The 12,229-nt window shown below is 36.4% G+C and overlaps 1 protein-coding gene across 4 annotated transcripts in view; it reads left to right on the forward strand.

Annotated features, from left to right (window-relative positions):
• Positions 1-863: 863 nt before the first annotated feature.
• KLHDC1 (kelch domain containing 1) overlaps positions 864-12,229 on the forward strand; it is a 51,026-nt gene continuing 39,660 nt past the window's right edge. For 2 of the 4 annotated variants that reach the window (XR_014293865.1, XM_082618627.1), the window contains exons 1-4: positions 864-1,038; positions 10,581-10,651; positions 11,131-11,248; positions 11,686-11,804. Coding sequence is in view for 1 of the 4 variants with exons in the window: in XM_082618627.1 (XP_082474753.1) it covers positions 943-1,038; positions 10,581-10,651; positions 11,131-11,248; positions 11,686-11,804 (404 nt within the window). In the remaining 3 variants the exon portion in view is untranslated. Of the gene's footprint in view, positions 1,039-3,412; positions 3,562-5,508; positions 5,623-10,580; positions 10,652-11,130; positions 11,249-11,685; positions 11,805-12,229 lie in introns of those variants that run through there. The other 2 variants (XR_014293866.1, XR_014293867.1) reach the window with 2 other exon arrangements.

Raw genomic sequence — 12,229 nt, forward strand, 5'->3', positions numbered from 1 at the left:
TCTTGGCCCTAGTTTTACTTCAGTACATCATTTTATAGCAAGGGTTAACCAGCTTTTTCTGGAAGGGGCCAGACAGTAAATATTTTCGGCAGTGGGAGCTTTCTGGTCTTTGTTGTAGCTACTCAGCTCTGTCTACTCAACTCTGTGGCTTACATCAGCTGCCATAGGCAATACTTAAACGAATTAGGGTGGTTGTGTGGCAATAAAACTTTAGGTACAGATGCTGAAGTTTGGATTTCTATCATTTTCATGAGTAATATCATTCTTCTTTGAATTTTTTTCAACCATTCAAAAATGTAAAACTGTTCTTAGCTTGTGGGTGCTACAAAAGCAGGCAGCGGAAAGATTTGGCCTGCAGGGCCGTAGTTTGCTGGCATACGTTTTAGAAAATTCTTAATTGAAAAAAAAAAGTATATCTATATATACATATATATACATGTATATATACATATATATTTAAAGTCCTCTCTCTCTCTCTCTCTCTCTCTCTCTCTCTCTCTCTGGATAACTATCTCTGCTAGAGGTTGAATGGAAAAGGCAAACCCTCACAAAGCATTAATGTATTAACATATTGATTTAAGTCACAGCAGCATCAAGCCCATGGACCAGAAGTCCACTGAGCCACTGGATAAGGTACACAGGTTGTTCCGCCCACACAACACAATCGCAAATGACACGAAATCAGCGGGTGGCAGGGTTGCGGAGAAGCCAAGGAACCTCCCTGCCCACTCAGACCTCAAGCATCCCTAACTGGCGACGCCGCCCCAGGCTCGGCTTCCCGGGCGGGCTTCGGCACAGCGCAGCCGCACTGGTGCCGCCTTCCCACCAATCTCGACCCTCGACGCGTTCCGTTCGTGCGTGGAGGAGCCAGGCGGGAGGAAAGGCTGCTCCGTGGGCAGGGGGCTGCAGCGCGCCGAGCGGCTGGGCCCAGCGACGGCGCAGATGGCGGACTCCCAGCTGTTCTGCGTGGCCGAGGAGCGCAGCGGCCACTGCGCAGTGGTGGACGGAAACTTCCTCTACGTGTGGGGGGGCTACGTGGTAAGGGGAAGAGGCGGGACGGGGCGGACTCGCGCTGGGAGCCCCCCCGGCTTCTCGGCCAGAGTGGCCGCCGAGCACACGCCCACACCCGGCCCAGACGCGGGGGCCGGTCCGCGGCTCAGGCCGGCGCTCCCGGCGCCCCCAGCGCCCCGCCCGGCCTTCCGCCATCGGCCGCTCTCCCGCCGCGCCAGGGCTTGACGCCGCGCCGCCATTGCTTCCACTAGGAAACTAGCCTTCAAACCCCAGTCCGGGGCTCTTCCCACTCTCCAGTTTCCCCCGGTCCTCGCAGCTGGCCGATAACCCGGCTTACCCAGCACTCAGTCGGTTACTGCGCGATTGATGATCATTTGTAACTGCTTGCGCAGACTCAAAAAAGCCCACCGAGGATGCCGTGCTATATTATTTTGTAAATATTTACTTATTCCCGCGGCGCGATCCGAAATATCGAAATCACTGAAGCATTTAAGTGTTTCTAAGTAATTTTTAGTGGCATTCCTTTACCAAGGGGTAATTACGAAATTTTTTCGAGTCTCCAAACAGACTTGTATTAGCGACGATATACTTGAGTATCATGCCTTAAAATTCTTACTACAGTGGAGGTTTGAATATGTGTATTTGTTTTATCTCTATAATCGTAGGATAATAGAATCAAGGATTCTAAAAATGGAAAACAACCCCTTTAGTTTACAGATTAAAAAAAAAAAGCAAGCCATCTGGAGTTCTACTGGATGTAGAACCTATAATTTTCTGACTGACTCGATGCTATTATGTGACAGATGTAACATGACTGAATCGCTCACTGAAATAAAGAACATACTGTACATGTTAAATGATTCTCAGATCCAAGTTGGTTTTTGTTGTTGTTTTGTTTGTGTGTTTATTTTTAATTTGATTCAGTATCAGGATGAGAAAATCAGAACTCACATTTGAGTGCCTACTATACGTGGCATGTGCTAGGATATCTCATATCCCTAATCTTGTATAATCCTTACCATATCTTGTAAGGTAAGTAATGTCCCCATTTTAAAAATAAGGAAGATGAATCAGTAAGAGTAAATAATTTGAATGACCGTTTGACCTCAAGGGCAGCAGGTTCCAACATAGGTATATTGGATTTCCAAAGGCTATTTTTTCTATGATAAACATAAATTAGGTGACTATGCTCTCTTAAGGTCTAATATTTCCACCATTTGTTCTTGATGAAAAAGTAGTCTAGATATAATGATGGTTTTTGCAGAAGAAATACTTTGATTGTTTTTGAGCTCTGCCACTTGAAGATGTACAGGTGTCAAACTTCATCTGCTATATTGGTTCTTAATATTGTAAAAGTTAAATGAAAAAATCTCACTTAAAATAGTAATCTGTAATATCTTATATCTTGTGACAATATAGATTTCTGTTGGGCCCATAACTGAAATGTCTGAATTTTTTATATCTCATTTTAATCTTGAAAATTGTGTAATTGATAAGATTTCAGGTCTTCAGGTGGCAGTCAGTGAATAGAAATACTTCCTACTACTGATTGATCCAATGAGTAAATGCTGTATGAACCACCCTGGAAAGTACCACACAGATTTAGATCAAGTCTACTACTTTTTAAATTCCAGGGATTGTCAGCGCTTAAAATATGTCTAAGGCATAAGCGGAAGGAAAGGGAGAGTAGGAGGCAGAAAAGAAGACATGGCATATCGTGAGAAAAAATAGAATCCTTCCCACAATTGTTTTATTCAGATCCTTCTGAACAGCTAAAAGACCCTGGAATCTGGAGGTAATCCAGTAGTCAGAATAATAATGGTCAGAATAATGGTCAGATGATTCCAGATTGTATGTTCCAAGCACAATTTTCCTCTTCATTAACACAATGTGTGTTAAAATTGACAAATGTATATCCTAAAGCTTGAATGGCCAACATATATCTGTCTAAATTACTTATTACTCTATCGTTGAGCATTTTCTAAAGGACTTTGTATCTGAAAACAGCCCTACCTCTAGAGGTAAGAGCAACAAAGCTGAAAAAAGTAAGCAATAAATTATAATTGGTGCCAGAATATTCTCTTGCTCCTAGTTCTTCCATATCCTTTCCACATTACTGAAATTCATACAAACTTCAGTATTGCAACTAGGAGCATTTAAAAGTTGTGAGTAGTTTTTTCGAAATTTTGGAGGAGGAGCACAGTGTTTTAGCATCCTTACAGATGATATGCTTTCTTCTTACTGCTTAATCATATGAACAGTTTTATTTCCCTAACACAATTGATATTAATACATTTTGCTCTAAACTTTTCCTTATAGAAACTAGCAGCTGAATCTGTTTAACTATATATTTCTGTTTTGAATAGGACTTAAAGGGAAGAAGAATCAATTTAGAAAATGTCTGAAAAGAATGAAGGTTTATACTACCAGATATTAAAACATATTATGATACTTTTAAATCAGTGGTCCTGATGCACACTGAGAAAGCATGATGGAATGGAGAAGAAATAACAAACAGCCAAGCATATAAGAGTATTTTGTATATAAAAGGTAGCATTTCAATTCTGGAAAAACAATTGCTTATTCAATAAATGGTCCTGGGACAGCTGGAGGAAAATGATAGTGGAGTTTTAGGATTGACAAATGTAGAGAAGTTAAGCTATATGATACCAAAGAAAATATGTGACTCTTGTAAAATCTTGAGTTGGGAAAAGAAAAACTGAATTGGGAAAAAACTATAAGGGAAAAAGATTGGTAGACCAAAAAATTTTTTAATGTAAGTGAAAATTGTTTAATCATTTTAGAGAAGTCAAGATCAAAGTTTTAAAAAATTAAAATCTGTGCCTTTTAAACACCATAAAGTAAGAAGGCAAATGACAAACTGGGGGAGGTATTTGCAACGTTTATGATAGACAAAGGTCCTGTAAAATTAAAGATGAATATTTCCCTTGAAAAATGAGCATGGATTTGCACAGCAGTTTACAAAAGAAGAAACAAAAATAGAATATGAATCAAAGAAACCCAGCTGAAAATAATGAATTTTTTCTTTTCCAATTTGCAAATATTAAAAAGAATTTTTGAGAAGAGCTTGGGGAAATGAATTACTCATGCACTGGTAACCTTTTCTGAAGAGAAATTTAGCAATGTGTATTAAAAGCCTTAAGTGTGTATTTCTTTAACTTAATAGTTCACTTTATATATTCATAGATGGTGACACAGACCATCCATATTATGTGGAAGACATTTATTCTTTTTAGATGCCCAGCATTTGAATCCCCTTCCTCTTGTAGTGTCCCCCACTAAGCGAGTCTTGTTGGAGTATTTATTTTAGTTGTCTGAGTACCTCCTACCTACCTTCATAGAATGTATATTCTATAAAGAAGGGGGTTTTGTTCCCTATTGTGTCTCCAGTGTCCAGAATTGGGCATAGCTCATGGTAGGTGCCCAATATAAAAGAACCTGAATGCCAGGTATTTTTCAGCTTCCCTTGCAGCTAGGTTGTGAGCAAGTAACTTGGATGCTGTTTGTTAGATGTATGTGTGCTAGATTTGGGCTCAGGAATAAACCTGTAAAAGTCAGGACCTAAAGAGGATTCTTAGCAAGCAGTAGGAGTTGTAGGAAGATAAGGTCCCTGGCAAAAGGCAGTGCTACAAGCGGCAGTGTGATGCTCACCAGTGACGGGGCAGTTTGCGCATCAGACTGGTTCTCTGGAAGGGTTTCAGGCCTTGCTCCTCTCTACATAGATCAGAGGCTGGTTCTCCAGCTTCCCTGATGATTCCGTGAGCTACCTAATATTCATTTCTTAAAGTTTTATTCTTTAATTTAAAAATTTGAAATGTATGTACAAAAGAGTATGTAAAATAACTGTCGTGTTTAACTTCCAGATTAAAAAATCAGCTAGAATCAGTACCTTAGAAGCCTCCTGTTTATCCTTCACTGATTATATTTTTCCTCCCACCCTCACAGGGTACCACTATCTTGATTTCTTATTAATCACTATTTTCTTTATAGTTTTATCACATGCATCTGTCTCTAAAGAATATATTATTTGGTTTTTGAATCAGAGCATGTGTTCTCTTTCATGACTTAATTCTTTTAGTTAACATTATGTTTTTTAGATTCACACATTACTTGTATTCAGCTGGTGTGCACTTGCGTGGCTGTACCTGTGTTTACTTGGTGTTTATTCTGTTTGGTTAGTTTCTGTGCTGCTCAGTTATTAAATATTTTGAAAATCATCCCTGGATGCGTTCATTTGATGTGTGTCCTGTATAATATTCTATTGTGTGAATTTATGGCAATTTCCTTATCTATTCCACTATTGATGAATATTTGAATGCTTCAGGGGCTTTTTGGGTTGTAAGCAATGCTACATTGAGCATTCTTGGTAACATATCTCCTGTTATACACGCAGCAGGACATGTACACTCCCTAGGGCATATACCAAGGAATGGAATGCTGGGTTGCCTGATGCACACATCTCCACATTTACTTGGGAATGTCAGTGTTGCCAAAATATTTGTATCAATCTACACTACCACCAGTCCCCTCCTTGTTCCACATCCTTGACAACATTTGATGCCATCTGGCCTTAAAGTTTTTGCCAATCCAGTGAGTGTGACATGATATTTCATTGTGGTTTTTGTTTACTTTCCACGATTACAGTGGAATGTATTTTCATAGCCTTATGAACTATTTGTGTTTTCTCTTCTGTAAAAATGCTGGTTCCTGTCTTTTACTCCTTTGTCTATTGAGTTGTCTTTTACTGATTTATAGGAATACTTTAATTATATAGTTGTATGAGTTGAATATGCCTTCTTAGTTTGTAGCTTATCTTTGCACTTTCTTGATGATTACCCTTTGTTCAACAGAAGTTTTTAATTTTAACGTAATTTCAGTCTTTTCCTTAATGCTTTGTGCTTTCTGCATCTTAAGAAATCTTTCCCATTGTGGATATCATAAAGTCTCCTGTATTGTCTTCTAAATGATTTTTGGTTTTGCCTTTCATGTTTAAATCTTTTTTTCTTAAATTTGAATTTTTTATTTGGTTGGTTTAAGGTAGGGATTCAATTTCATTATATTTTCAGTGTGGATAACCAGTTGTTCTTGTGTCATATATTAAATAATCCCCTCTTTCCCTACTAACATGCCAACTCAGTCTGTTACACATCAAGTTTCCATGTATGTGTGGTCTGTTGCTAAGTTCTTTATTCTGTGCAGTTTGTCTGTTTATTTATTCTTGTGAGAGAACCTCAGTATCTAAATTACAACGGCTTTACTAGAAGTCTAAATGTTGGGTGGTAAAAGCCCCATCCCCACCCTATCTTGTTCTTGTTCTTTAGGAATATTTTGGTTATTTAGGGCCTTTTGTTCTTTTGTATGAATTTTCTTTACTATTTTTCAATAATAGTAAAATATATAAAACATTTAATTTGCCATTTTAACCAGGTGACTGTACAGTTCGGCGGCATTAATTACATTCACAATGTTGTGCAGTGTTACCACTATCTAGTTCCAAAACTCTTCATTACTCCAAACAGAAACTCTCCCTCCTTCCTTACCCCAGTCCCTGCTAACTTCTAATCATTCTGTCTTTATGTATTTGCATTTTCCTAGATATTTCATATAAATGGAATCATACAATATTTGTCTTTTTGAGTCTGGCTTATTTTATTTAACATAGTATTTTCAAGGTTCGCTGTGTTGCAGTATGTATCAGAACTTTCTTCCTTTTTATGGTGAATACGATTACACTGTATTGCATATACCACATTTTGTTTATCCATTCATCTGTTGTTGGGACACTTGGGTTGTTGCCACCTTTTGTGTATTGTGAATAGTCCTGATATGAATATTGGCATACAAGTATCTGAGCCCCTATTTTTTATTCTTTTGGGTACCTAGGAGTGGAATTCCTGGGTCAAATGGTTATTCTGCATTCAACTTTCAGAACTGCTAAATTGTTTTCCACAGTGCCTCCTCATTTGTATAAACTTTAGAATCAGATTGTCAAATAAAGTACCATATTGAGATTTTATGTTATTGTACTCAATCTTAGATCATTTGAGGGTGATAAACATGTTATGAAATTGAGACTTCAAATCCAGGTATATAGTATGTCTCTCTATGCCGGACTTTTTGATGTCTTTCAATAGAGTTTTATAGTATCTTCATAGGGATCTTGTATATCTTTTGTTGGGTTTATTCTTGGCTTCTTTGTATTTTTTATTGTTTTTTAAAAACTAAATTTCTTTAAAAAAAATTAAATTTCTTGATTGTTGCTCGTGTTTTGAAATGCAGTTGACTTGAATATTTTTGATTCTGGCAAGCTTTCTTATATTAATTTTTGAAATTCATCCATTAATTATCTTTTTATTTTCTTTGTAGAGTCATGTAATCTACAGATGATGACAGTTTTGTTTCTTGCGTCCCAATCTTTATTCCTTTTTATTTCCTTTTCTTTTCTACACTGGTGGACCTGAAGTACAGTGTTAAATAGAAGCCAATTTTTCTTGGTCCTAATCTTAGAGTGATTGTTTTCAACTATTAACCATTAAGTTTGATGATTGCTTTAGGGTTTTGCTTGTTTGTTTGTTTGTAGATGGCCTTTTTCAAATTAATGACATGCCCTTCTACCCGATTTTCAATTTATGAATGTTGAGTTTTCAAGAGTGGTTTTTTTGCATCATACTGAGAATTGCTTTTTCTTCTTTAATCTCTTAATATGATGACTTATACAAAAAATAAGTAATATTTGTAATATTAAACCAATGTTCCATTCCTTGGATTAAGCACAAGTTAGTGTAATGTATTACCCTTTTTATACATCACTGGATCCTATTTACTAATTACTTTTTTAGCAATTTTACATCTATGTTCAAAAATGGATTGGGTAGTGTTTTATATTCTGGAATAGATTTTTTGGAAGATTAAATTATTCTTTGAGTGTTTGTAAGAACTCATCTTTAAAGCCATCTGGGTTTGGTGCTTTGTGGAGGAGGTTTTAAATCTCTGATTCAGTCTATTTAAAGCTGTGTGATTATTCACATTTTCCATTTTTTCTTGAGTCAAGTTTCCTCACTCCCACCTCCAGCCCCAGGAGTCTATCCATTTCTATCCATTTCATTTAGGTTTTAAAATTTATTGGCATAAACTCAAGTTGTTCATAATACTACTTATTCTCTGTAGTAGCTATAGATATGGCCCCTTTTTCATTCCTAGAATTGTCAAATGATGCCTTCCTTTCCTCCCCGCCACCCACCTTGAATAGTCTTGCCACAGCCCCCGCCTTAAATTAGACATCAGAAAAAGCTTAGCCTTTTTTATGTTTAAATCTACCCACACACTTTACCATTATCTTGTCACACTATTGCTTGTTGCATTTCAGATGTTTAATTTTGATCATTTGTCTTTTGCCAGAAGTACAACATCTATTAGAATTTCTTAAAGTGAGAGTCTATTATTGGCCAGCTGTCTCAGTTTTTGTTTGAAAATTTCTTTATTTTACCTCGGTTCTTAAAAGATATTTTTACTGAGTATAGAATTCTAGGTGGACAGTTACTTTCATTAAGCACATTGGCTAATATGATTTATTCTTGAGTTGTTGCTAATGAGAAGTCAGTCATTAGTTGCCATTCATTTGAAGATGATCTTTCTTTTCTCTGGCAGCTTTTAAGAGTGTATCTTTTTCTTTGATATACAGTTTTACTATGATGTATCTAGGTATGGATTTCTGTTTATTTACCCTGCTTGGAACTTGTTAGGACTTCGTAGATCTCAGGATTGATGACTTTCAGCAATTTTGCAAAACTCTCAGGCTTTGTCTCTTCAAATATTGCCTCTTCCTCATTCTCTCTATTACATCCTAATGTAATTCTGATTAGACTTAGTTCTTCTCTCTCTTCCTCCATGTCTCTTCTTTTTTATATATTCCATCTCTCTGGGCTATGTTTCTGGATGAATCAGTTCACTAGTTCTCTTTTTTTAGGGTGACCTTGACAAAAGCAGGTTTAGTGGAATGAGTCTGGATTGATTAGTCTGGACTGATGAAATAATGAGAGGTGAAGCAATGGAGACTTCCACTATAGTTAACTCAGTATGGAAATTTTGTTGTGAAGGGAGCAGAGAAATAAGAGAAAGAGTTATGGGAGAGTTGGGGTTTTTTTGTTGTTGTTTTTAAAGATGAGTTATACTAAGGCATGTTTAGGTATTGATAGGAATGATCTAGTAGAAAAGGAAACTTGATGATGTAGAAGAGAAGGGATAATTTAGAGTGAAATTGCTGAGAAAGTAAGAAGGAAACTGAAAGAAGACTGGAGCATAATGACTAAAGGCAAGAAGAACTTTGGAGGGATAGCAGGTACCATATAGCACAGAATCATAAGGATTTTAGACTATCCTGAGAGCAACAGGGAAGCACTGAAGGGACTTAAGTAGAATAGTAACAGAATCCATTTTCAGACTATTTCTGTTGTAATTGTGTACGCGTGAGACTACTAGAGCCTGATGCCATTAAACTTTAGAATCAAGCAATTATAATCTCCCTTTCTTAACAGTTATTTACTTAGCCATGTAATATGGCTTCCTCAGTCAGACATGAGTGGAAGTTTCCTTGGAATTAATATAATGGTTTTCTGCTGTGTGTGTGTGGGAGAGAGTGTGCGTGAGAGAGAGAGACAGAGGCATAGACAGACCTGGTAGCCAAGATACTATTTTAAAAATTTAACTAACATAGCAATGAGAAAATTAGCTAACTCTGCTTAGCATGTTAATAATTTATGCATCATATAGTCTTAGAAATTCTTAAACTGACATCTTTTACAACTAGCTATTTTTGAGTTATTTTATAGATTCTAAGTACTCATGATAGATTTATGTAAGGATTTGTTTTACCCCTAAGTTTTTAAACTTAACATAAAGAAAATTATTATTCTAATTTTTCTTTTCATCCTAAATATCAGAATGTACTCTTCTGTTTATGTTATCGGCTTCTTTAGAGATTATTCAGATTCTGAGTTGTCATTTTGACTAGCTAAATTTATCTTGATCCTTAGATTCTATATTTAATGAATATCTAACACTATGCTTGCACATAGTAGGCACTCAAAAAATATGTTTAGTGAATCAAGGTATATGATACAGTGCTCTTAATTATACTTTAAGTTTCCTTTCTTAACTCCTTCCCTTCACCCAAAATATATTGCCCTTTTTTGATACTCCTTTTCTTCCTGGCTTCACATTCTTCAGTATTCTGCTGTAATGTTATTGTTTTGCTATTTTCTCTTACTTGAAATTCCTTGTAAGGTTTAACTACCCTGAGTCTTTTCTTGAGACTCACGTACTTGCTATTTTGTATTCTAACCCTTATTGTTTGCCCACTTTCTCTTAGAAAATGTCTCTCTTCCCCTTCTCTTTTGATCTATCTTTATTTCTGTTGAAAAAGTCATCTTTGAGGCTGTTTATGGTTTTGTGTTTTGTACTATTTCCATTGCAGTTTTCCCATCCTGAGGAACTATTTAGTTGTTACTTTGTAATTAATAAACATAATTTTATGTATTCTGTGTTTTTAGTCTATTGAAGACAATGAAGTATATTTGCCTAATGATGAGATTTGGACCTATGAGATTGATAGTGGGTTGTGGTAAGTAACTTTAAATTGCAGAATGTCCAGTCTTAATATCTGTTATAACTGCTTTCATAGCCCACAGGGAGTCTGAGACCATACTTAGAACATGCTGCAACATTGTATTGTCTCCCTTTCCTTTTCTTTCAACGCTTTATTCTCTCTGGCTGTTTCTTTCCCCAACTCGCTTCCTCTCTCCGTTCTTTGTCCTCTACTATTCCTCTCAAGACTAAGGCTGTTTCTGAAGACTTTTCTTTGTTCTACTAACTAATTCCCAATTCTGGGGACATGTGAAGATTTTGTAACTTTTTTTTCCCCAGTAGGTTGAAAAATCTTTACCATGGATCTTCTTACAGTTTTTACAGTATTGGCTACCATTACATCTTAATTGTAATTGTCAGTGACAGTTTTCATTGAAAAAGTACTCATGGAGTTCAAAGGGAATTTTAATTTGCTTTTCTGGAAAGTTACGGAATTCCACGTTATTCTTGCTGCAGGACGATGCACCTCATGGAAGGAGAACTCCCTACCTCCATGTCAGGAAGTTGCGGTGCTTGCATTAATGGAAAGCTATACGTTTTTGGAGGATATGATGACAAAGGATACAGCAATCGAGTAATTTCTTTTTTCAATTCAGGAGCGCAGAAAAATGTAATGTTTAATGTGTCACTTCATCTCACAAGTTTATGAATGTATTTTACAAAGAAGACATGTAGAAAAGCTTGAGCTTATGATGATAAGGTTTTAAAGATAGGGTGAAAATGCAGCATTGTGCTCCTCTCTGCTGCCATGTCTTTCTGCTTCAGAATTAACTATGTACTTAGTTGATATTCATAGGGCAAGAGCATGATGGGAAAAGATCCATTTCAGTATTTTTCATATTATCATTTTTGCTTCTAAAACATAGTCCCATTTTCATTAACTCTACAATTCAAATTTTTACCTTTTAAAAATGAAAAAGTAATATTATTAATTTTGGATCACATATCCCTGTGACATATGTTTAATTTTCCAATGTCCTGTCTGCTAATGGTGTTCTCCTCTTTTAAAAGCTTTATTTTGTTAATTTGCGAACAAGAGATGGAACCTATGTTTGGGAAAAAATCACCAACTTTGAAGGTCAACCACCCACACCACGTGATAAACTTTCCTGCTGGGTATATAAAGACAGGTAATGCAGCAAGACGATCTCATTAACCGCACTCAAGTAAGGATTACAGCTTGTAACCAAAATAGAGAAAACTTGAAAGTCTGAAATTTTTTTCAAGATACTTACAAGCTTGTTTTGACACTGATGTTAAAGGCAGTTTTGAACCCTGGATAAGAGCCAGGTCATAAGAATAAACATGGTGGAAGCAGCTGTTTGGTTTTTAAAAATTCGTTACTTTATTAATTTTCTGAATCGTTAATACAGTTACATGGTTCAAAAATCAAAACCATATTAAAAAGGATACAATGAAAAGTCTGGCTCCCACTCCTGTCCTCATCCATCCTGTTCCCACCCTCCACGTGCACAATTAGCTACTTTTATTAATATCTTTTGTATTTTTATAGCAGTGGTTCTCAAACTTGTCTGCCATAGAAATAATCTGGGGA

This window comes from Mesoplodon mirus, assembly GCF_964341445.2.
Source record: "Mesoplodon mirus genome assembly, chromosome: 4".
NCBI lineage: Eukaryota > Metazoa > Chordata > Mammalia > Artiodactyla > Ziphiidae > Mesoplodon > Mesoplodon mirus.